The sequence below is a fragment of the Cyanistes caeruleus genome, chromosome 2, assembly GCF_971803275.1.
Source record: "Cyanistes caeruleus chromosome 2, bCyaCae1.hap1.1, whole genome shotgun sequence".
NCBI lineage: Eukaryota > Metazoa > Chordata > Aves > Passeriformes > Paridae > Cyanistes > Cyanistes caeruleus.
This window is the reverse complement of record NC_141702.1, coordinates 104754205-104779687: the sequence shown is the minus strand read 5'-3', so window position 1 is coordinate 104779687 and position 25483 is coordinate 104754205. Positions and strand designations below refer to the sequence as shown.

Here is a 25483-nt window from a genome sequence, read left to right as displayed (position 1 = left end):
TCAGCACCTTATCTCCCTGCGTAGAGACTGGTAGTAGATATATAGTAGATATATTCTACTGCAGTCACTTTCTGGATTGCATGTTAGATATTGCCTTGCGCAGTCCAGACCCAGCTACGGCCATCGTACTTCACAGTGGAATGGCCATGGATAGGTCATACCAGAGAACAGATGAAAACACATTCCCAGGTTTTTGAAGGGATAGGTGTTAGAAAAGGAGATGGAAAGCAGAAAGTTCAGTACACAGCTCCTCTCTTTGTGATATTGGCGAATTTCAACATACCACTCAAATACTGCACTCTGGGCTCTTGTTTTAGAAGGAAGGCTGGGGCAGCCCAGGTCACCAGGCACCTCCACAGAGATAGAAATGACCTCAGGCTGGGCTGGGCTCAAATTCTGGGTCCTTGGGCGTGGTGGGGGAAGTGCCAGGGGCATCTGGTAAGGGGTACTAAGGCTTACTAGTGCCCTCAAATGCTGCCAGTACGGATATTTTACCATGAAATATTTGACTTGCTTTGCTTTACTCCAGTATTGCACCAAAACCTTTGGCAGGGAGTTTCAGCCTCTTGAGGATAACATATTCATGGTACTCACTGTGTCGTCCTCTGTGGGAATAGAAAGGGGATGTATCTCTCATGACCCAGGTCAAGTTCCAAGCAGAGTAATGAGGAGGAAGAGAAGCGCTCCTTGCTGTGTGATCCGAAGGGCTCAGACCTTTCATAAAAATAAAAAAAAAGCCAAGAAAAGGCCATTAGGCATTATGAAGCTGTTTGCATGCTACACATCAAGTGCAAAGAGCTTAAGAATCTTTATTGACCATATGCAATGAGGATTCAACTACTCCTTGGTTGGTTCTTCCTTCCTGATACGCACATGCACAGGGACACAGGAGAGTTGTTGCTCTATAGTGCAAAATCATCTTGAAAATTTGTCAAGTTTCATCTCACACTGATTCTAAGTTCTCTTTGACCTTTCACTCCCCCGGTTTGGTTTGTGTTTTTTGAAGTTCTGCTAGCATAAGAAGATCTCGTACACAGAACAGGCAAACATGTACCAAACTTGTGTTCAACAACCCAACACATCTCAAATGTGCTTTTCATGATCCAAATACTACAGTGACCCAGAACAGGTGAGTTCTGTACAAACCTGGACTAACTCTGCAAGACCATGATGATGTTAGAGGTGTAACGAGAAACAGTGTCTGAAATGACACACAAGATCAATGAGCAAAGTGGAATTCTGCAAGCTTTGAAAGTATACATTTTCCCTGTGAATGTTTTATTTGGATTTTCTGAAGATATCAGGAACTTGGTCTCATTTTTTGAGATCCTCAGATGAAAGGTAAGAATTAAATGTGTAGGAATACAGGCAGGAAAAACTTGTGTTTGGGAGATTTGCTTGATGGGAAAAAAAACCCAAACCTCTGGATTTCTGATTTCTTTGCAGAAGCCATAAAAAAGGGACACTTTTATGAGAATAACAGTAAACAAAGTAAATAGCCAAAGTCTTGGGGAAATCACTGCTTTGATTTTGTAAAAAATTCTATTTTCCATTTCCACCAAAGAAAAACTGAAAAATTTCAGAGGGACTGTCAGAAACTTAAACACCAGGTGTTAGTTGTGCCCTATCTCGTTCTCAGTGCAATCTCAATTTTAGCACACTCTTGTAACCGAGCTATGCTGTAGCACAACCAAGAGAAAAATAACCACTCTTATGTAAAAGCTGTAACTCTTACTCCTTGCTTAGAGCAATAATCTTCAAGATAAAAATGGACTTCACACTGTATTGTAAGACATACTTGAGTGGCAAAAAATGAGTATCCCTAATGGCTCAATTAAACCTGGTCTCTATACTAAGCTAAAGTGCCATAACTAAATACCCCCTGTTGTGGTCTAGAATGTGGCTACACAGAAGATTGGGCCAGAGATTTGTGAAGGGAGGTAACAAACCTGGTGTTCTGCCTGCAGCTGTCATTGACGAAGTGATAGGTAACCATGGAATAATCTTTATATTGGCATTTCCTCCCTAACATCAAGACACGTCTTCCAGTAGCCCCTGAAAAAGCTGGCTATGGAAAATAATGCCAGGTTTTATCACAACAGTTATAATAGCTGCTAAAAGAAGATTTTTTTTTCCCCCCTACAAATGTGCTTCACTTTGATGCTACTATAAAATAATAAATAAAAGAAGCATATTTTTTAAAAAAGAGCCCCTGAAATAGGCTGGTTTTCAAAGCCGTGTGTGTTTTGCCTGGTGTGAGATGTCCAACCAATACCAATATTCCTGTTATATAACATCTGTACCTAGTGAGTCTCCAAAAGAGGGGATGATTGGATATCCTGTTCCCAGATCATAGATCTCAGACAAGAACTCTGGGGCTCCGTGGCCCCAAACAGACCCAAATGCATGCAGATGTCACTCATTTAGTGCTACCAGAGAGACAAGACCTTGTGCTGTATTCCTTTGAAAACTTCACAAAAACCTTAAAAACTGACCTGCTTCCCACCTCTGTTCCCATGCCAAAATAATCTGGGAGGAAGTCACTGAGGTGCATTTCTCTCCCTAATGCTTCAGTCACAGAACTTAAAATTAAATCTCTTCAACTACCCTGACCAGCCTTGCCTGGGAATCACTACCAGGGGAATCAGCACCACAGCAATCAGCTGCAGTATTCCAAATTCCCTGGCAATTCTCACATTCCAAAAAAATGCCTCTCCATATTGCATTCTTCAGAAATCCTGCCTATCTTCAGCCTCAGCTAAGTGGAAATGTTCCCTCTGGAATCAATATATCCAGTAAATTGAGATAAAAAATAAGGTTGAACATCTGAGCAGAGAAGACAAGACAGTCCAGGCACCTGAACCTTCCCTCAGCAGCAAGAGGTCAATAAGAGATAATACAAAAAATTGCAAGTTTTTCCTCTATTTTTAAAGAATGGAATAGATTCAGTTCAATTCATTTTAACCTTAGAACTATTTTAGCCCATATTCTTTGGGGTTAATTTTGGAACTTCATCTCAAATGATTTGCTTGGGCTATTGGTCTGAACTTGAGGACAAGAAGATTGTATCAGAAGTTATGAATCTTTCCCAATTAAGTTATCTTCCGCAAAAGATGCTGGGTAAAAGGTTTTTGTATAGCCAAGAGGCCACTCTTCACAGTGAGGAATGATTTGATTTAAGCATCAGGTTTAGGCTAGGAAAAGGAGAGACCTTTCCTCTTCCACCTTCAGGGCATTTTACATTGAGAAAGATAATAATGGGAGACCATTTCAGCTAAGTGAATGCTTCTTGTGCAGCAAGGGTAATGCAAATGTAGACCACACTCTAGCCCTTTTACAAAATAAAGAGGTTTTTCCATCTCCAAAATAATTCAATTTAAGCCAAAAGACACTGAGAAAATTTGTCTCCTTGTTTTCAGATATGCTAACCTCCAATTCCAGTTGTTTGTATCAGGGTACTCTGTCACTTGTCAAAAGTAACCCTAACCTTTAAAAAAAAAATTAATGGATTGGCAACTGGAAGTTGACAACTCCATTTTTAGGAGCCAGACATATGGCGAAGTACAAGAGAGATTTCTTTGATATTCCTGCCTGAAGACATATCCAGGACCAAATCCTAGCCCTAGGTGCTCCATCACAGCAAGAAACATGCACCTGAAGAGAACATTTGACATTTCTGTTTTTTAAACTTGTGCAAAGGTATCTCCTTAGGGGATGTGAAATTCAGTCTGTTCAACAGGAGTTTTGAAAAAAAAAACATAGCAAATGGCTCATGTGTGATGAACTCAAGCCTTAAGACTACTAATTCATTAAATAAAATATGTATTATTTTAATGAAAAATACCTCTTTTGTACAGCAACCCTTCATGTTCACAGAGAAATGGCACAACAAGAAAAGCTTTCTACGTGGGTAATTTTTAAAGAAACAGAATTTCCTCCCTTTTTTGTCTGCTCTGGAAGAAGGGATATCCCCAGAAATTAACATATGTAATTTTATAAAGGTTCATGTAGTTCAGAAATGTAAATGAATTTTTACCAAAACACTCAAGCTTTCTTTAACCAAAAAATGCTCTGCCACATAACTGAATATTGCTTATTGCTCCCTTTGGATATTACTTGATTACTCAGCTCTCTCACTGTACCGAGCTGCATTATTTGCAGTTTCCCAGCGGTAAATCTGAGGTGACAGACCAGCATGTACCTGTCCTCTAGATTTCAGAGTTGCAACAGATGTGTAAGATAATAACTGAGATCAACATGTACTTTCAGCTACATCTACATCTAAAAAATATCTCAAAATCTCTCTTTTTTTTTTTGTGGAAATCAAAAGTCAACATTAGTATTATTTGTGACTCTAATTTATAACAGCCATCAGTAGAGTAGTTCCTAGTAATTATTACAATAATGTGTTGAGAAACAGCCACCACTATGATCTGGACTTTCCAATCTCTGGGAAAGCCTGACATTTCAGAAAAGGTTATTCCAGTTCTAAGAAAAAGGCAGCGATTTTCCATGGAAAGGATATTACGACATTAAAATCTGGATTTTCCAGTCTCTGGGAAAGCCTGACATTTCAGAAAAGGTTACTCCACTTCTAAGTAAAAGGTAGCAATTTTCCACAGAAAGGATAATGTGCAGTTATCTTTCCACTGTTAAGAAAAGAAGGACTAAACTACTCAGAAGCAAGGCAACTTCATTTGATTAAAACAAAAATCTCACAGAGAACTGGCTGCCCTAGGTAAGGAAACCTCTGCAGATTTCTCCTGTGAACCAGAGGCAGGCCAAAGGCATCCTTGGGAAGAGGCAGATCCAGCACTGCAGGATCCTGAAGCCAAACCCCCTGATCTTGCAAAAGAACTGTCAGGACCCTGCCTTTAGTAAGCCTTGGCTGGCTGTGATCAGCAGGATGTTTGGGCTTGCCTCTGTTCAGCTGGAAGTGTAAACTCTGGAGGCCTTGATGAAGGATTGCTGAGCTCCTAGCTTCACAGAAGTTCTTGGTTTTATTTTTTTGGAGGGTGTCTTTCCATCCCTGACTAGAAAAGATCTGAGAATCCCCTCTCAAGTTCACAATTGATCCTCATAATCACACTAACAGTACTCACACCACTTAGAAGTTTTCACTTTTCCCCTCTTCACTTTTCCCTCCCATCTACAAACATACTCAGTCATCCATGAAAGTGCAAAAAACACACTATATAGAGGTGATCAAGCAACACCAAACCCAACAAACAGCCCAAGTAAATGCTTTGTGAATAATCCATACACTCAACCATGCTCATAAAAATCATTGTCTAAATGAAATTTAGCAGTAAAATTCAAGTTCTGTTTATGATCCTGATAGAAAACAAGACAGAGGTCAAGTTCTTTGCATACAGTTTCTTGCTCTGAGCTGCTGCAGAGCTTTTGTTACATTAATACGTGGATGTACTCCGGGGTTTTTTTTCACTAACCTTTTCTAAGTATGAAAATGTTCACTGACAGTCTGTCAAGTTTATCTTTTTCAGCTGGAAAATATATTTAATAATGCATTATGTTACAATGATTTTATGTCATATTGAAAGCCTGATGAGTGCAAATAAACTATAGTGTGTGTGTGTCACGAAAACTGTGCTGGATTGCTACAGAGAGGGAATTTGTATTTAGTGGGCTATAGCAGACCTGTGGATAGTGATTTCAGTCTGTATGAGGCACAGGAGTGATCAACAATGCTGACTGGCAGGTGCTTGATGAGTAAATTTGGGAATAGCATACACTTCCTGTACATAAAGCACATGTCTCTAACAAAACTGTATTAACCACTGGGTTATCCTTCTGACCCTGACTATTTTTTCTTTTCCTTTGCAAGCCTTGTTAAAAACTTTCTTTTAAACCCTTTCTGTTAGCCATGTACTTCTTCCCATCTCTTTTTCAACTGGAATATTAACATTTTATTGACAAAACCCAAATGTATCATAACTGATTAATCAGCAAATAGGTACTTCACAGCTCCATTCTTTTTCTACCGACAAGGCAGTTCCTCTGCCAAAAATGACCCATAAACATTTATTGATGCAAGGAGAGTCTATGCTAAGTCTGGGAGATGTGGCCTGATCTGTGGACTTTGGATCTGGAGGAAGAGGAAAACGAAACACCCAAATTGCAATTTGATCAAGACATTGCAACAGGGAAATATTAACTAGGTATAATGTGCTGCTGCTCATTGGAGGAAAAGAAATAATCCACATTTCCCATACAAAGAGTATTAAAATAAACCAGTTAAGATGACCAAGCTTATAATAACTAATAGAGGTAAAAAATGTACTGCCATCTAGAGCATACTAGTGCATCTCAGGTGCTCTGCAGCTGCTGAAGACCTGCCCACAAAACAGCCATGATTCACTGATAAAGGGCCTCAATTACAGACCAGGCTAGGAATGGCTTAACGTTGTTACTCATCTGTGTGCGCACAAGAAACCTTTAAAAAATCCAACTGCAGGCTGAGTTTTGCTGTAATAATCTTTTACAGCACAATTAAGCACCTCTGTGGGCAACACAGAGAAAACAAAGGACTGAGTGTTAGTAATTGAACTGCTCTTAACTCTGGTTCAGAGCCTCAAAGCTGAGCCTGCTGGCAGGATTGCGTCAAGAGACGAGCTCCTCTGGCTTGCCTTGCCTGCAGCTTAGCTAAACAGGGGGGAAAGCCCTGCAGCAGCAAGGCTCCATGTGCAAACACATCTTCTGAATTTCAAATTCAGAATTCTTTGTATCAGCTTTTAGACAATTTAGAATATTGGAAAAGGAGTATTGGGGTCATGATTTTGTAGGACTGTGGTATTTCAACACAGGGCAGTACATCTCCCTGTCTTTGGACTGATAACAAATGCATCTGAATTATTGACCAGATATGCAGTGAAAATCAAAAGGTATAATGTTTAGTTGTTTCCTTGCAGTACAGACAAACCTCCAGACACTGCAAACAGTAGGAAAATGCCAGGTAGAAATCTGCAGAATTGGTAACCTTTCTACTCAGGCACACCAAAGTACTTCAGGTTGCAGATATCTGAATTTTTTCTGTACATGTGGAAATAAAGTGATCCTTCCACTGTCATCTGGGATATGTGTGTGCTGTAGCTTAGAAAAACTTCCAAAGGAACAACCGAGAGACAGAATTAATGTTTGGTATGTGCGTCAACATTAGATAGTTCCCTCCACTCATGGTCATTGGGAGCCTGCTGCACTGGCCCCCTCCTTTAAGTGTTCTCCATCCAAAGGATTTTTGAGAAGTTGCTCATCAGCATGATTATTGCATATATATATATATATATATATATACACACTGGACCATACCAAAATGATCAAAATGATCACTCTGCTGGTATATCTGCTATACCAGTATGGTTCTCATCTTTCAGACCTGGTGTCCTGATCCCACACATTGCCAGTGTTCATCTCTTTGCATGTCTCGTACTACCCCTCTGCACTCTTTACTTTCTCCTACTCTGTACCCAGCTAACGTAACCTCTAGAACCACAGTGGCCAGACTTTCAAGCAAAAGAAATAGTTGTTTTGACAGTGTTTTAATAATTCATTACACACACTGACTTCAAACCATTTAGTGCCTTCACCTTGGGTTTCTGCATAGGTACACAGACACACAGCTGGAGTCTCATCAGATCCGCACACTTCCTATATAATTTTAAATAGTGAGATTAAAGACATAGAAAGAAACAAACCCCTGCTCCTTGTACACGTAAAGTCTTTTTTTGTGCTACATTGACTGCATTCTAAATCAGAATACACACACTGACTTACACCACTAAACAGTTATCACTTTAACAGAACTGCAGATATTTAGATATTCAGTGGCCCACAGCCCCTGCAAATTTTAATACAAGCTCCTATTTTTCTCAACATCTGCATTTTGAATCTCTGTCTCATGCTTTAAGATGTGGTATTCAGTGCTTACTTATTTTCATCTCTATATTTCTTGTCAGTGGACAAAAACACATGCAAAAATTCCTCAAATATTTAAATGCTGGGGAAATGAGTATTTGAAGGTTTTTTAGATCCGAATCTTTGGTCTGCAGGAAGGCTTTCACCTTCAGAGCAGGCAGCCTGCATCACCTTTTAAATACTTCTTTGATCAGGATGAAAAAGGTAGTAAATCACTTCTCCTCCCACACTTTCATGCCATGTCAGTACCTCTGGCCCTGGAGACACTCGTAACGATGTTTAGGGAACATTTATTTTTCCTTCCATACACAGCATCTAAATGCCTCCGTTCTCTGTCAAAGCCATCCACAGTCACACATGACCTGAGCGTTTACAACCCTCTCTCTGACTGCACTGCAGCATTGAGCTTGGATAGCAGGGAGACAGGAAACACAGTTCAGTTTCACACACCTATTGCATATCAAGGGAAAACCAACCTTTTATTCACTGCAGTTTAAAGGTCCAAGTTCAGCCTGAATTAATTTGCTAAGTGTCTTTACTTTGCTCCATCCGATTTGTCTGGATTTGCCTGGGAACCCTCATTCCCTGTAGCCCATAATACTGCTACATATACTTCTTTCCTTGTGGAAAAAATAAATAAAATAAAATTTTAATATAGCTTTTTGAAGGTGTGCACCATCCCTTTTCCCTCTTCCTCAAAGAGCATGGGACTATGTCCAGAACAGCCTTTGGCATAAACCCACCTTAGGTGCAAGCTGGCTGTGTTTTGTTGCCTGGAACCATTCAATAATGCCAGCTGCAAATGGCAGGCAGTAAATACTGGGTATTTGGAAGAAAGCAACAGCAGCAGCATAAGTCAGCCTTATTTTTCCTTGTTATTATCATTATTACTATTATTGCTTCTGTGAAAGGAGGGGAATTCTATGCTTAATGCACAAGTACATGTGCAAGTTAATTCTGGCAAAAGGCTCAATAATGGCTCTTCATATAGAAATACAAATCTAGGGGCTTTTTTTTTTTTTTTTTCAATCAGACATCCCCACCCCTTCACATTTAAAATAGGTCACAAACAAAGGAGATAAAATACAGCAACTTTGGTTAAAAACTGGAGATTTTCTGTATAACAGAGGCAGAAATCATGAAGTGACATTTCCCATAGAAACTTTGCCTCAGCAGTATCATGAAAACAGAGGAAACACCTGTAGAAAGGTCACTGGAGCTGCAGAGACCTTGTTCACTTTTAATACATGGAATAGTTCTGAAATCTTTGAATCCAAAGATGGTGTTTTAAAAGCAGAGACTTCTAAATTATGCCTATCATATCAAAACATAAGATGAACGCTCAGAGAGAAATCAGATGAAGCCCTACATGTGTACAACAGACACAAACTGTGAAGAAGTGGCAGTAAGGAATTTCCTGCCATTTGCATGGCCAAACCCATTTATTTGCTGCATTAGGCACTTCTGTTAAGCTATAGTGTTGCAGAGTTGCAACAAAAGTGCAGGGTGTTTTGGTATGAGAGAAAATACAAGATATTTGTTATTGGTAGGCAAGCTGCATTATTTCTAGAAATAGAAAAAGGGTGTGATGACTATTTCAATCTAAAGCACAGCTGTCTTGGCAGGAACAATAAAAACTACTTCATATTCTCTTTACTGGGAAGGATGCCAATGTGCTTATATTGTCTATTTTCACTGCAGCATTTAATTTTGCTTAAGGTAAAGGACAGCATCTCTGACTACATCTGTGGGGTATTTAGATGTGAAAGTACTGCTCAAGGAAGTTCTGTAAGTGCTGCCAAAATGAAAGCCATAAAGCATCTGAGTGAGGCATCAGAAACTCCTGTCTTCACTCACACAGACATCTCTAAATTGACTATGAGTAAAGATTGTAAAAGGGAAATCTCTTGTCATTCAGTTTTTCAGGTGCTGAATTAAAATAAGAAGCAGTATCTCTGAAGATGCCCTGAATTCTGTAGGATGTTTTGGGTTCCTTGGCACAATTTTGTTCTGTGAAGCTGCTTTCCAAAGATCTTAACAGTTAACTGATCCTCAGCACTCCCGAAGGAGAGGTCAGTGATGTGAAGCAGCTGATGCTGCCAGCCACCACTAACCCCTGCTGGATGGCACCAGAGCAGCTCATATGTGACACAAAAGCTCCAGCTCAAGGTACCACCCCTGTGTATGGAGGAGATGGCCAAGAGGCTCTCTGCTGATGCAAACTATGCTGCCCTGAAGTTCTACTCAGGCTTGTATTTGGCCTCTGGTATAAAGTTCAAATTAAAAGAAACTGTTCAAATACCCAACAAGACACAGTCTAAGGTGAGTAGGAAGAGGTAGGTTACCATCATCTGCCTGTCACACAGAGGAAGAGCCTTCTGGTGTCTCTCTTACATATTCTTACATGCTGCTACAGCCTTCCTTTTGGGGAAAGAACTGGTGAGGTGGGCTGGGCTGAACAGCTGCCCATATGCCCATAAAATAATTAGAAGGCATAAACTACACAGATAGAAAATGGACATATAAATTACATACCTCTTGTGTGTAAGGATACTAAGAAACCATGGGCTTAAATAACCTGCTCAAATTCACACTGCAAAGCAGTAGTAGAGTTTAGAAAACAAAACAACCTTTACAGTTTCCTTGTTCCCAGAAATCCCTGCTTCTGGTGGTCCAGCAGCCCTGTCTCTGTCCAATGACTTCACCCTACCTTGTGAAAGGGGAATTCTGAGCACTTGGAACAGAGACAGGTGTGTGGATGGCACCGTGAGCTACACAAAAATAAAACAAAACAGCTGCACAGAAATGTCGAGAGGGACAGGCAGATACTTTATGTGGGTTTTTTGTTTTTCATTTCCCCCCAGGTTTATGTCTGTCTAAATCCTTGCCTGCAACAGGAGAAATAGCTTTGCTTTTCTTCTCCCCAGAACCTGCAGTGTTCAAATAAGAATTTCCCAAAGTGATTACCAAAAGGCCTGTAAGAGAAATGATTACAAATAGCTGAGTTAACTGCTGCAGACGGCCTCATCAGTCATCATAATGCGATCTCAGCACCAGGGTCATCAGGACAGGCAACTTGTCATGACAGATGGCACCTCTTCAGGAAGACTTCCTCCCATGACTTTTCCACAAGAAAATCTCCTGGGATGAGGTGCTTGCAAATAGTGGTCCTTAAGCAATAATCGAGGAGGAATCATCACCAGCTGCCCTTATGAGCTGCTTCCATGATGGGGTTTGTTGGATTTTTTTAGTCTCTGAGTGTGGAATGTTTTATCTGTGTGCACGTCTTGAAATCAAAGTAGTTTTGGCAGTTGCTCTAAAGGTGAATTTAGAGATGATGATAAGAGAGACAAATTAAGAGACAGGAGACCTGAAAAGGCTGAGGCAGCAGTGAGCCTCCCGCTACTTTTCCACTGCCGGCCCCAAATGCTGCAAAGCAATTTGTAATCTATGCCTCATTTTCCACATCTAGGAAAGAAAGAGTATATACTCTACTGTATGTCTGCTATGGAAACTGCTAAGCTGGATTTGAGTTACACTGTGATGAACACCTTCTGTGATGAACACCACACTAACATCCATTATAAATAAAGGCAAATTTATCATTCATATATACTGTTTTGTGAACTGGATCTCAAGAGCTAATTCCATTTCCACCTCATTTTATCTACAATGGGATCTAAGATAAATTTTGTAGTTTCTTCTTTTGCCTTTTTATTCTGCTACTAAAATGGAAGTAATGATGCTGTCCTGGTTTAGGACAAATTTGGGAAGAAACCTCCAAATGGGGTCCCTCTAGAAAGCAAATTCAAGTGGCCCCTCCCCCAGCCGGTTTGGAAAAAGATTTCCTTGGAGAAAAGTGTGAAAAACCTGTTTATTTAACAAGCAAAGTATTCACAAGCATAAAAAATGTCTAATATTAAACAATAAAACCTCTTGCTGTTCTGAAGAGATGGCAAATTCAGAAAGTCCTTTTTGTCGGGTGTAGCTCAGCTCGCTCAGTCTCTCATCACTCCCTGCAGAACCAGAATGCAGCATCCCAGGCCCTGGTGGGTCACAGGTGTGAGCTCCTGGTGTTTTTCTGTGTTTTCAGTCCAGAGTAGGTTTGAACAGTTCCAAGAAAAAGATAAACCACAGTCCAGAGCAACTTCTCTGCCTCAACTAGCTAAAAAACTATCTAAAAGCAAAGGAGAGCTCTGTCCTGCTGCCTATCCGTGCTGCAGACAACACAGTCCACAGCAGGATGTGGAGGAGTGAGTGCAGTTTCTGCAAACAAACTCCGTGCTTCCTATTCCCCTCTTCGCTCTCAGAACCAGACTTAGAGGTACAGAACTTAATATCCAGCATAAACTGGATACATAAAGTCATCCCAGGACAGATGCTCGCTGGGTTTGGAAATCTTTGAATAAGAGGCAGCAAATATTTTTATGAAGAAATCTTTAAGCAAGGTTTTCAAAGTACAATTTCCCTAAACCTCTACTGTCCTGCTCCTCACACACATCTCTGTCACAGTGAAGAGGCAAACTCTTTGCAATGAACAGTTTGCTTGTGAAATCTGGCACTTGTTGTCTGTTTGCAAATAGTTCATGGGCAGAATGCAGTTGATGAATACTTTGAAATTACTCAAATATTTACTGGGAACAGATTTCAGCCCTTGGGGTTTTCTGTTTGTTTGCTTTGTGTGGTACTCCAGTCATCCACCAGTTGGTCTTTCAAATGACTGTGGTACACAATAGGTGCTGGATCTGAAAAAACATTACGAATTTCTGCTTTGCAGGAAACTCCGTGATTTCTTTTTGTTTGCAATCCATGTGTTGGAATGAACAAGAATAAAACTGAAATTTCCTCAAAATAAAATCTTATATAGAAAAACAGCTGGGGACCAAATGCTTCTGTGTAAAGGAATTAAAATTAAAGTGTTTCATGTCAATTTTACAGTAAAATATACCATAGTATAGTTGCAAATGAAGTAAATTATAGCACTGCTTCATCATAGTAAGGCCAAAATACTTCATTTTGATTTTCTCTCAGACTGAAAAAGACCTTGGCATTTTGTGTAAATTGACATATTCCCATAGGAAGTCTAGTTTTCAAAATGATATTTCTTGATGGAAAATCTGCCACTGGAAAACAACTTAAGTAATTCTAATTCCTATGCATCTGACACGATAAGAGTTTGCTATTCTGCTGCCAGAGCATCTCTCTGAGAGTCCCCTGACAGGAACTTTGAACTGGAAAAGCCACTCAGAAAAACACTCGTGGAGAGTCAACAAGGTATTTTAGAAAAATTAGTAAAGAGCAAAAGAGAATGAGCACAGCTATGGTAAACTCATAAGAAATTAAAATTTTAAAACATCTCTATTGGCAACAAACTTCAGGTGGAAATTTATTTTTATTGACAGAGAGGGAACTGCATGTCAGAGGCAGCACAACAATTGTGGGAATTACAACAACAGACTGAATCCCCACCAGAATGATGCACTGCTCCTTATATCCATACCCTCTTCTAATAACACTGTCAGGCAGTTTCAGGATGGAAAACACATCTTTTCCTTTCCTTTGCAAGAAAATTCTGGCCTTTCTGTTTACCAGCTGCCCACGCCTGCAGTCACAGTCACACCTTTGGCTGTCTTGCAGTGCAAGCAGTTGATCCATCACTGAGGGCATTAAGCTGAAGGTACTGTGGAGCCTCTCTGCAAGTTTGAATCCCATCAGGGAGGTAAGAGCATTCAGACTTTTATAATTACTGGCTTCAAATTAGATGTCTTTTGAAATAATCAGTTTTCCAAACTTCTTCCCAGCCCTGCCTAACATCCCTCTGTCAATGGTAGTATGTAAGTATGCACAGAGACCATCAGGTGAGGATTTGGGGTATTTTAAAAGTTCTTGTCATGCGGCTTAGCAAGTAGAAATAAACAGGAGCCAGTATTACCTTAGCAGTCAGCCCTTCAGAGCTTGCTATTGAACTGACTATGCATTAGCCAGGACTACAGCTTGATACATTCTGGGAAGCTATGAAATTACATGAGGAATAAAGCACTTGTATTAAGTAACTTGTTATTAAATTCTGTTGTAGCGACTTATCCTGGCTTAAAAGATTTGCTGTGTGCCACAACACTGTCTCAGAGCATCCTCCCCCCACTAATCTGTGAGCTGTGGAGGTGACTGTGTGGGCTCTAGACAGGAACAGAGACTGCCCTGCATTGCACATGGCAAGAGGCACCTCCGGCTCAACCCACTCAGATGATGTGTTAGAGTCACAGAGCTGTATTCATTTCTCTCTAAGAAGTACTTTGTGAGGATAAGCAACCTTCTTTCTTTCTTTCCCATTTAGTAAAAGAAAGCCAGGCAAAAAGAAAACCAGGGAGCATGCTCTTCTCCCATGTTAATTTGATCTTAGGAGAGACCTAGTTCAGCAGGGTGTCTTAAGTCTGTGAAGACAAATAGGTAATAGAGAAAGACATCACCATGCCCCAGATGCATTGCAGAGTGCAGAGTGAGGATATGAATAACTCTTAAAAGCTTCTGAATTATACAGATGTGACCAGAAGATGCAAAAGAACAGATTTTTAAGGGGATTTTTACCACCAGCTCACTAACTTCACTGCCTGCCCACAACTCTAATTCAGTTGGTGGTCAGGGTCTTGTTACTCCACATATTTTAATACTGAGGCCTCTCATCCAGGTTCTCCTCAGTGCATATCTGTTACCCCCTGAAATGTCCCTAAGCTTTTGTGTCTTCCTGCTCTTTGATGGCCTACAGCCAATCTGATGGATGGCTAGAAGCAATCTTCAGGAATTCAGAATATCTGCTTCAGTGTTGCCTTATTTCTTACCCTCCTCTACTTGAGAAAAAGTAGGAGGAACAGGCTCTCTCTCTCCCTGCCTTCTATTTTTATTTTCTGTATCCCTGCTCCTGACCCATGGCTGAGCTGAGGAAGCATAGGATTACTTGTGACACTGGGTGTGCCATCAACTTTCTTGGCTCTGGCTACCAGAGGTAGCACTGGATCTGAGAGGAGGTCTCCCCCGGCATTTTACAGGAGCCAGGAGCTTCTTACCAGGGAAAGTTTTGCTCTGGAACATCTGAAGGCCACTGAAGGGATGGCAGGGTATAGGAGCAGCCTGATTCTCAGAGTGAGGAGCTGAGTATGTTCTTCTGTGGATGAAATCTGCCTCTGTTCAGCTCCTGTAGAGTTTTCTATTAGTAGTCACCATCTCAGATGCTTCTGCTCCCTGAGAACCTACAATCTAATATTTATCAGGGAAATAACTTGCCCAGTCTGTCCTTATTACATTGCTAAAAATAGTAATTAACCTGTTTTTCTGCTCCTCGCTATCTCCGGAGTACACCTGCTTACACAGGGTTGATCAGAATCCAGCTCACTACTCACAGGAATTAGCATCATTATCTCCTTGTACAGACTGCCTGAGCTGCAAATTCACTTTCGTGGCTCCAGGATTTAATCTGCTGGTAGCTCTTCTGCTTTCTGACCATCACATCCCAGGCTGCATGTGGGAACATCAAGAGCTTTCCTCCTTCCTCTCTGTTCCCTATTCTGAAATGCAGCCTGTTCTGCTTTCTCAGGGCACTGGCCTCTGTGTCCACAGCAGCACCCAACCTGCTTCATCATTACCAGCTAGGGCAGGAAGCTTCCTACACTGCATGCGCTGAAAGTGAATTTAATTCAAACTCTCCTGCATGCTGAGGTACACAGTATCAAAATCCAGGCTGGAGCCCTGCTGGGAGGTGTTGCCGCTGGTGCTGAATAGATCACACGGACACAGGTTGAGGTGTGGTGAAAGGAAGAGTGAGTTTATTTTTCCTCCCAGGATTTATAGGCTTCTGACCACGGCCAGGGATTGGATGGTCAGGATAACACTTTCCCACTGCACTGGCCATGAGAGATGCCCATCACAAGACGTGTAACAGAAAGAATGTACACATATCTATGTTTACAGTTACTGTCCTGGAAAAGTCCTCAGAAAACTATGTTAGCAAGCTCAGAAGCTGAGTTTTCAGGGCGACAGGGAGGTACCTGTATCACCTCACCTTCAGTAACTGCAGAGTATGATGCCAATCCTGTTGTAGTCTAAAAAGGATTTATCGCATTGACCATTGACAGGTAAATCACGGTGCTGTAATCAAAATTCAAACTGCCACTTTTAAGTCTGTCTTTTTTGAAAACTTGACATCACACAGTCAGAACTGGGATGAAATGGGTAAGATTGCTCAGAATTTCTCCTTAACTTTTTAAGATAATACGGCTTTTTTCTTTTTTTTTTCTGTTTTTTCCTCTTTTCTAGGCAATGTTAGGTTTCCAGTAATATAGACTGAAGCTGTATTTTTACCAGCCAAAGAAACAGATCATAATGCTGCGGGCACAAAGGTTCTCCATTTTTTCCACACAGTTTTGCAGGTGTTGGAGGTCAGTATTCAAATGACTGCTTCCTTACCTAAATTGAATGAGACCTCCCAGCTTTTAATGTAATTCTATCGCACAGGAGTCAGCTGTGTAAAAATATTACAATGGGGATTTATATTAATGCAGGAACAGTGCTCAGATGGACAATGAAAAATACATTCATTTCCTAACCTTCAAAGACATCCTGGGGTCAGAAATGTGACATTAGAATGTATCCAGCAGCAACCCCTCTGTAAACTAAAATAATAGCCTCAGTAAAACTGGTGCAGTCCCAGTGCTTTCAGTGGTCAGGGTAGGTTACTCACCAGAAGCTGTGTTAACAGCACCATTATTGACAGCACTCAGGTGCTGAGAGCCTCTGTGCTGTGCCAGCTGTTATTTTCAGGGGATATAGCACAGGAAAGCAGAGATTCCAGCTTGCTCAAAACAGAATTGGTTCTGCAATGCTAATAGAAGTAAAAAGCAATAAAAGCCATCATGTTGTCACTAGCAGATTTTATATGTGTCTGAATGTACACGGGGAGTTACTCTATTGATTAAATTAGGACCTTTTTTGAATAGTCATTCTCTAGAGTAGAATAGCATTTTAAGGTTGGTAGTGAATTACATTCATTTGGGGAGTTCATCAGGATGTTTTGGCGTTCACAACTTTAGCATGCTCCAGTCCTGCAGTAAAAGCTAAATATCCTACAACGTCTGCCTGCATGGTTGGTTGGAAGTGGAAGCAAAAGTCAGCACAATCCAGAGCTATTGTGGGCTCAAAAGCTGAAGATTGTGCTAATATGTAAAGCCCCTCTGCACTGGCTAAGCATCAGGGATATCCTTTACTGAAGAAATACAAGAAAATCCTCTGTGTGGTTAAAGAATTACCTCTACTAGTATCTTACTAGTGGCTAAGCTCCAGGCAGTACAGAACTAGCAAAAAACCTAAACCCAAGTGAGACACAAACTTATAGCATCCTCTGGCAGACTCAGAGAAACAAAGTTTCCTCTGTCAATATATTGATTTTTCCAGACTTGTCTCTTTTTTTTTTTTTTTTTAACAACAAATATTCTTTGGAACTTAACTTCAAACTGAAATGGCAGCGTGTAGGGAGGAATGTACTATTTTTCTGCTTTTCTGTTTGTAGCTGAAGAAAGTTTTGATCTCCAGGAATACGTGATCTAATGGAGCTAGAGAAGTTTACTCGCTGCTGAACACAGGAGAGGTTTGCAGGCCAGCCAATTTCCTTAAGGAAAACTCTCCTTGCAAAACATCTATAAAGCCTTGTTAAACTCACCAAAATTAGTGGAATTACATGGAAGAATGGATAGAAGTGCTTGGTGCTTAGAATTACTTTTCAATTTAAAATAAGTTTTATTTTAAAATCAAGAATGTGGATGACAGTGAACTGAGGAGTGCAGCTGCCGTGCCAGAGGGCAGGGCTGCCATCCAGAGGGACAATGCCAGGCCAGGGAAACGGGCCAGTGGGAACCTTGTGGTATCCAGCTGGGACAAATGTGGAGCCCCACAGCAGTGTGGTACAGGCTGGGCACTGCCTGGCCGGGCAGCAGCGCTGTCAAAATTCACTGCTGGCCCTGCTTTAAGCAGGAAGCTGGACTAGAGACCTTCCATGCTCCCTTCCAACCTGAATTGCTCTAAGATTCTATGAAAATACTAGTTGTGAGCCACAGCACATTTTCAAGATGACTTAGAGGACTGATGAGTTTTCATTTAAGAAAATTATGGCTTCTGATGGCTTGGCAGAAATGCTTTCCATCAGTGAAAGCACAAAAGAAAATTCAGCTTGCATAAATCCCAGCAGGTCAGCACCAAACATTTTGCCTACAGATATATTTTCTGGCTTCCCTGGGTAGTTTGATGCACTCAATAGCTTCATTTTGCAGATGGAGCAGTAGATAGTCCGTTTAAGTGACCTGCTCATGCTTGTACAGATTCCATATCAGAACCCAGAGCTAAAAGGCATGATTTGCTCTTATTTTTCACCAGAAACTCACCTTCTAAGCATTTTGGAAACATTCTGAATGCTTTGTATAGTGCCTAGTACCTTTGTATTACACCTATAATGTTTTAAAGACAACTTCTTGGTGCTTCTTTAAAGAAAATAATGCTGTATAATTCACTACTGAGAACAGCAGAAACTCAAAGCTCAGTACTGAGTTCTAAAACAAAAAATAAACAGAATTTCTTCTTCTTTTTAATTTTTGTTTTTCGTTCTCTTTGTGTTCTAGGAAACTGGCCTAATAATGCCTCGGTAATTCCATAAGTACAGCTTAATCTTAAACAATAACAACAAATGAGTTTCATTTGATCTGTTCAAACACAGAGCGTGTTTAACAAAAGCGCCAAGGGCAGCTAGTGTTAGAGGGATATTGGCAGAAGCTGTTTCCTCAGTTATAGAAAGGAGCAAAGGAGGCCATTTTTAGCATTTGCTGAGGCAGTTGCATCAGATTAACTTTAGATCAATGAGTTGCTTGATTATTCTGCTTCACTCTCGAGTCTCTTTCAAGGCTTCTCTTTACCAACCAGGAAAATAAAGACAGAAATTAAACCACTCTCCTAATCTTTATTTTCACTCACAAAGAAGGTATTTTTCAAAAGCGACTCCATGTCATCTGCAGCAAGGCAGAGGTTCCAAAGTGTCCCTGGATGTCACTAATTACCTAGTGATGCAGGGGGTACCCAGAAGCATTTTCAGAGGGGCTTTGAAACTTTGTCTCCACTGTGTTGTGACTATGTCCTATGTGAGAAACAGGAAAAATAGTAGAAGACTCCTATTTTTGGTTACACGACTCCCTCTCAGTTCTAAGCTATCCTTTTAACTTGCTTCCCTCCTTCTCCTTTCCCCCCACGCTACCCCATCTCTGACTCATGAGTCATTTGGAGGAATTGCAAAAGACTACAACTTCATGCATTTCCTGCTGGCCCTGCTTGTGCCCAGCAGAGCTTGGAAAAAGGCAGGCTGAGGAGCTCAGACCTTCAGCTGGCATAGTGAGAGCTGCACACGCTTGCGATCACGTCAAGGGGCACCAGCTTTTGCTTCCAACAAACTGTCTGCACAAAGATTCCTAAAACTGCCTTTCCAGAGCTCCTTAGCTCTGCTCTAGCCTTCCTGACTCTGTGTTGCTGACTGATTCTGCTCAGATTCAGCTGCCTTTAGACTCAGTATTGCCCTACCTGAGATCTAGAGGGGTGAAAGAGCTGCCTCCTTCACATCCACAGTCCATGGGAGTCACCCTTGGTCATAGCCAGGATTGGATCAGCCTCTGGAACAGAAGGCTTCTAGGAAAGCTTTTCCTCTGAACACTGAACACAGCTAAGTCTCAGCCATCAGAACACTGTGAGACTGGCAAATCTATGCCCTCTGATTTTAGTGATATTTTAAAATGAATACTACCGTAGAAAAATTCCAGGCTTCACTTGACTGTCTTAAAAAAAAAATTTATAGGAATATTTTGAAAGCTTATCTTCAATAAAACTACCTTTAGAACAACCTCCTGCAGTATATAAGACTTCTCTGTCTTCAGTGAGTAGAAGAATAATTTTGTATCATTATTTTTTGAAGAAGCTATGCCTGTTCCAGAGACGAGGTCTGCTTAGTCAATTAATTCTCTGCCTTTCTGTGGCAGTCTGGCTATGCCCAGAAGCAGAACTTAAACCATCTCCAGTTTGATTCTTTTTCAGCTTTGGTTTGTTGAATGCTTGAAACAAGACATACCATCCCTTTCTGGACTGACATCAGGTTCTTAGTAAGAGTGCTCTGGAATTTCTCTCTATCTGGCAAACTCCTCTGTCCTTTCAGTTGCACAAAGTAATGGAATTTGTAGCCATATAAATGCATTAGTGTTGGGCAGGCTTGTGTATCTGTACTGCAAACCTGCATCATAATGTTCCACTGCCTGCAAGTGAGGAGCCACTGCTACAGACTTTTGCTCATCCCTGTATACAATATATCCACTACTCCTAAGGGTGCGAAAAATAGTTCACCAAACCCAGAGACACAGGAAAGCAACAGTTAACAATCTGATTTTTTAAAAGGTAATAAAGAAAAAAATCCAATTTGATAGAATCTTACTGTTCAATGTGAGCTTAGGCAAGGTAAACTCATCTCTTCCTAGACAAACTTGCTTAAGGACTTAGGAACAAGACTCCTGCAGTTATTGTATGCCAAATTTTGTGACTTCTGTTTCTGCCTGTGGTGACCTTCTATAGATCATGTAACCATCTAAACTTTGTTCCTCTTTTGGTATTTTGTGTCACCATCTCAGCCTGTGAAAGCTAAAGAGGCCATGCTAAACCTACTTTTTTCTTACACTACTTGATATGCGTATGCACATAATGTCTTGATTTAGAAACTAGAATGTAGCAAAGCATTTAAAAATATCTGAACATACCGATTTACTATCATCAGAAAAGTAATATTTTGTAAGTGTATTAACAGACTAAAGCCAAAAGGCTGTTAAGTAGAGATGGATGAACTGGAGCAGATGCAAAAACACGTAGCAACATGCTGCTACTGCTTTAACCAAACTCACAGAATCATTGCATCACAGCACATTCTTGATGTTTCTCCTCCCCCTCCCCTTGATCACCTCTCACTGCACGTGAAAACTTGGACTCCAGACTACCAGTAATCTTGCACAGACCTCAGTTCATATGGGAGCCATGGTTTTTTTTCTGGCTGAAGTGTGGCTTTTCAGAGGAATCCAGAGTTGGCTTTGTACATGCCACAGAGATTCCCTTGAAGCAGTGCACAGTACAATGGTTTAGTTTCACCATGTAACTAACATGGACTTAGTCCTCATATGCTTTGCATCCACTGGGCACATTCTCCTTTTCATTGCTATTATTTGGGTGTCACTCACATAGAAAGGGCTCGCAGCCAGCTCCTCAGCAGATTTCCAGAAGCAGTTATATAGGATTCCTCATACAAAATATGGCATAGGGGTAGCACTTGGACTTTTTCTCCAGTCTTGTAGTTACATTTATGCAGCTAAGCTCTTCTGGAAAACTCGAAGTTTCTTAGGATCTCACTTGTTTGGACTGGAAGCTGAGCAGTAAAGATTTCCTTTAAGGAAAATGCAGCACAAACATTCAGGGGCATGTTAACACATGACAGCCAGAAAACAAAACAGTTATATAGAGGTATTGTTTACCTTCCCAAAGTTGTTTTAGCTTGAACAAATATCATAAAGAAAGAAAAGCAATAAAACTGAAGTGTGTAGGTCAGAATGCTCCAGCTGAAGTGTTGGATAGGAAAAGAATGAAGACTTATATAAAAATCAAAGGCTTATAGATTATTCCCTTTACTCAGGGATATTAGGGAACTAATTAAATCTTCTAGTTTCCAAGTGTAGTGATTAATTAGAAAAAAGGTATTTTCATGTGTTTTACTGCTTCTTTAAACCACTTAGATGGTGGAAGAGGGCTAGAAACCTGGCAGGTTTTCCTGTCTCTTAAACTGACACGATCCATTCAAGTGTTTGGTTTTCTGTGTTCTGAAGGAGATGTGATCTTGCTCTGAAAGCCCACCCTGCCTTGCATGCCCCACATCAAACAGGAAGGAACTGACACAGAGGCTGAGCTGCCGGGGTTCTCCCAGGTGAATATTCCCTCTTTCAGCATGTTTCAAGTAGTTCTGCATGGCTTTCTCATGGTCCTGTAATCACCAGTAGGTTAAGAACATTCCCTCTCCTATGCCTGCAAGATATGAGACCTGCTTGAAGGAACCTCCTATTTCATACAACCAGACACAGCCCCACGGTCACTCCTCTGTAATCTGTTCAAAGCTCTGTTGGACACCAACTCTGTCCACCAAAGGAACAAGACCTGATTTGTTCTCTTCCCAACAAACCTGCAATTTTCCTCAGGTTTCTTGAGCACCTCTCTTCCTTCTACAGATCCAGTTTTGGCTACAGCAGGCACAGTAGCATGCAAGCTCAATGCTCCCCAGTGCCCTAGAGGACTCAAAGCTATTGCCACAGCAACAAAAGGAATTTGTTTGGATTTCTGGCATCCTTAAAACTGAGCTTGTCTGCAGCCAAGGGGTGTCCTGGTGGCAGCTCTCACTGAAAACCACATTAGATCAACTTGGCCCTAAACAAAATGTCTTAATAACAGATAGAGAAGAAAGAACAAAACAGGTGAGCTGAGAGACACAGTAGCTCCCATCAGAGTTGCTTCCCTGTGTCATTCCATATACACACAAAAATAAAGAGAAATTTAAAATGAAGACTTATTTCTGTGTGTCTGTTTAAGAGGTTTCCTCTGCTTCCAAAGACTTTCACTAGCAAGAGAAGTAGGGAGGCTCGGCAAGTGTGCATGCCAAAATTAGTGCTTTCCAACATTTTACTGGAAGAAGGATTTTGAGATTTTTCTAAAGATTTTGAGTGGTAGAAAGAATACTTTCTGTGAACATAATAAATGGCTCAACCTTGAAATCCGATGGTTTTTACCAGAAATTTCACTGATACTAAGCACTAAGCTTGATTTGAAAACAGAAAGCCAGTATGAACATTTAATGTATGCAGTAGACAACACTTTGGTTCTTGGTAGACTTACAGCTTTCCTGATAATTACACATACATGAAGTGGGCAAAAATAACTTTAGGAATTATCTCGCCCCACAGGAAAAAAAAACCAAAAAAACCCCATTTTATTCTGAGCACAGCTGCTCCAGTCTGTTCCAGAGCCTGACCAGCAGTGTTCTGAGCCTCAGATCTGATAGCTATTCAGGACAGCAGCCTCAGGAATTTGAGTAGTTGAATTTCATTTCTGATTATTAACAACTAAGGTTTTTTTTTTCCTCACTATTAACCCAGTCATGCCACTTCCCTCAATCATGCTTCTATGTATTGCCAACAAGTTATTTTCTCAATCCTTGAAAAATTTGAAAAAAAAAATACATATATGTATGTAATACATATGCACACACTCACAATTCAGCTGACTGTAGGTAAAAATCAGTTCTTTTTGGCATGCAATCAAAGCACTGACTTTTGGCATTTTTCATATAATTTTTTTTTTCAAATCTTTCACACTCATTGCAGTAGAAAAAATTGGTTCTTAGACCAAGAACCAATGCCTTCAGATTTCAAAAGGATATTCAAGTTTAACATTTAAAGCTTAATTCTTCCTTGACAATGATTAGAATTTCCATTAAAACAAAAATTATAATTAGCATTCTGTAACCCTTTGTAAATGGGTCCATTGTTCAAATAAACTGACCTCTGCAGCAATCGACTTTAACATTGCTCAAAAGCTTGACAGTCAATTATCTTCTGATCTTCCTTCAACGGGCCTTGTGGCTGGAATAACCAATCTGTCAGGTGGAAGGTGAGTATAATAGTGTCTCACAGGCATTGCTTCCCTACTTGTGACATAAACACACTGCTGTAGAATAAGTCAAGGAATTCTGCCTCAATCCCACTGAAGCATCCCCCAAAAGCAATGATGCATCAAGAAGCTGTTCCCCCTAGTGAATATCTCTGGATGCACAGTGAGCACCATGATGAAAAGCAATGGGTTGAACACAACATCATCCACTGCTCGGTGAAACCATCAGACTGGTGCTGGACTGTGCCTCCAGCAAGTGTCATAACTCTTTATTGTGTAGGACATGGATTTTGGTGTGCTGCAGGAAGATTCTCTCTCTCTCTTTTCCTTCCAGTCAATCTGATCCCCCTGGGGCCGTGGGACCTGGTGCTGGTAGGAGCTTGTTTGATATGCCCCTTCCCTCTCTCTGGCTTCCAAAGAACAACCTGCCTTTCCCACACACTCACATAAGACATGAGCTCTCCATCACTCTGCCTGGGCAAGCCAAGGAGAGCCCTCAGCACAGCACCACCACTTTCCCCCAGGGAGACATGCACATGGCTGGATGAATATTATGGATACTGGAATGTTTTTGGTGCCTGAGATTCTGCCACTGTTTGCTACCCTGGTCATTTATAATCACCACACTGTGATGACTTTAATACACCACCTTTACCCAGTGCCAATTCAACGTTTTAAAAGGTATTTACCATTAAATCTAGAACAGTGAGGGGTTTCTTTTAAGCAAACAAAAAAAAAATCTTCTGCAAATGAACCTCTGAACTTAAGGCTTAAAGGGTGGTATAATTTCTAATATCACAGACTACAATGTCAAGCAACAGAAATATTCATTCATTGCTAACAAAGTAAAACTCATCTTCATCCAGTATTTCTCACCCAAGAGAAACTACTCCTATCCCTGGGACACAGCCTGCTTCAGTAGAGACTATGCATCTTTACAGCACAGGCTGTCACAAACCAGTCTCCCTAGAAATACAAACCCAGTGTAGTCTTTTGTCTGGGTCTCTTGTGGAGGAAAATACAGACAGTATTTCGGGAACTGGAGAGCAGCAAGGAAGAATAAAAGCCCAAATTGATTGAAAAGACAGGCAAGAAAGCATGGAGAAGAAAGATGAAGAACAGCTGGCCAAGGAGCAGGAAGGCACATTACACTGGTGGTAAATCCTGCACTGAAATTCATAACTCCTGTGATTCCTTAGCCCCACTGAGGTTTAGGGAAGCCCCACAAGTAGCCCTGTATGAGCCAGCAGAAAACTGCTGCAACCTTCACTACACATCTAACTTTGAGTTATTCCCATATGAGGGTGTTCCTGAGCTAGAGCAGCTCACATGTGTGCACACATTCAGTGCAGTGCTCACACATGGCAGCTCACAGATGATGCCAAGACCTGAAATTTCAAGCGTATAAAAATAATCATTGATAAGCAAAGGTAATTTCTGATGGACAGAAAAATAAGATGAAGTGAATAAAAGATTATCACAGTAGAATGAAAGCATTTGAAATTAATAAGAGAGTTAAGCAATAAATTAACTGCCTTGATGTTTCATGGTACCTCTTCTTCTGACATTTAAAATATGTTTAAGATTATCCTGAATGTCAAAAGTAAATATATACCAAGGACAAACACCACAGGACACATCAGCAGTTTGCCTACTATTACAAACTTAACTACTTATTACAAACTTGCTACTTATTACAAACTGAACTTACTAACCATGTGCAACAGAACAACTATGAATAATGCCTATAAAAGAAACAATCCCCAAAGGACTGGCCACCTCATTTTTC

General features: G+C 40.7%; 1 protein-coding gene across 2 annotated transcripts in view; it reads right to left on the bottom strand.

The window, feature by feature from the left end:
• ALK (ALK receptor tyrosine kinase) overlaps positions 1 to 25483 on the bottom strand; it is a 306665-nt gene that overhangs the window by 222389 nt on the left and 58793 nt on the right. For both annotated transcript variants that reach the window (XM_086871346.1, XM_086871357.1), the window contains exon 2: positions 595 to 714. In XM_086871346.1, the coding sequence (XP_086727472.1) occupies positions 595 to 714 (120 nt within the window). The remainder of the gene's footprint in view (positions 1 to 594; positions 715 to 25483) is intronic.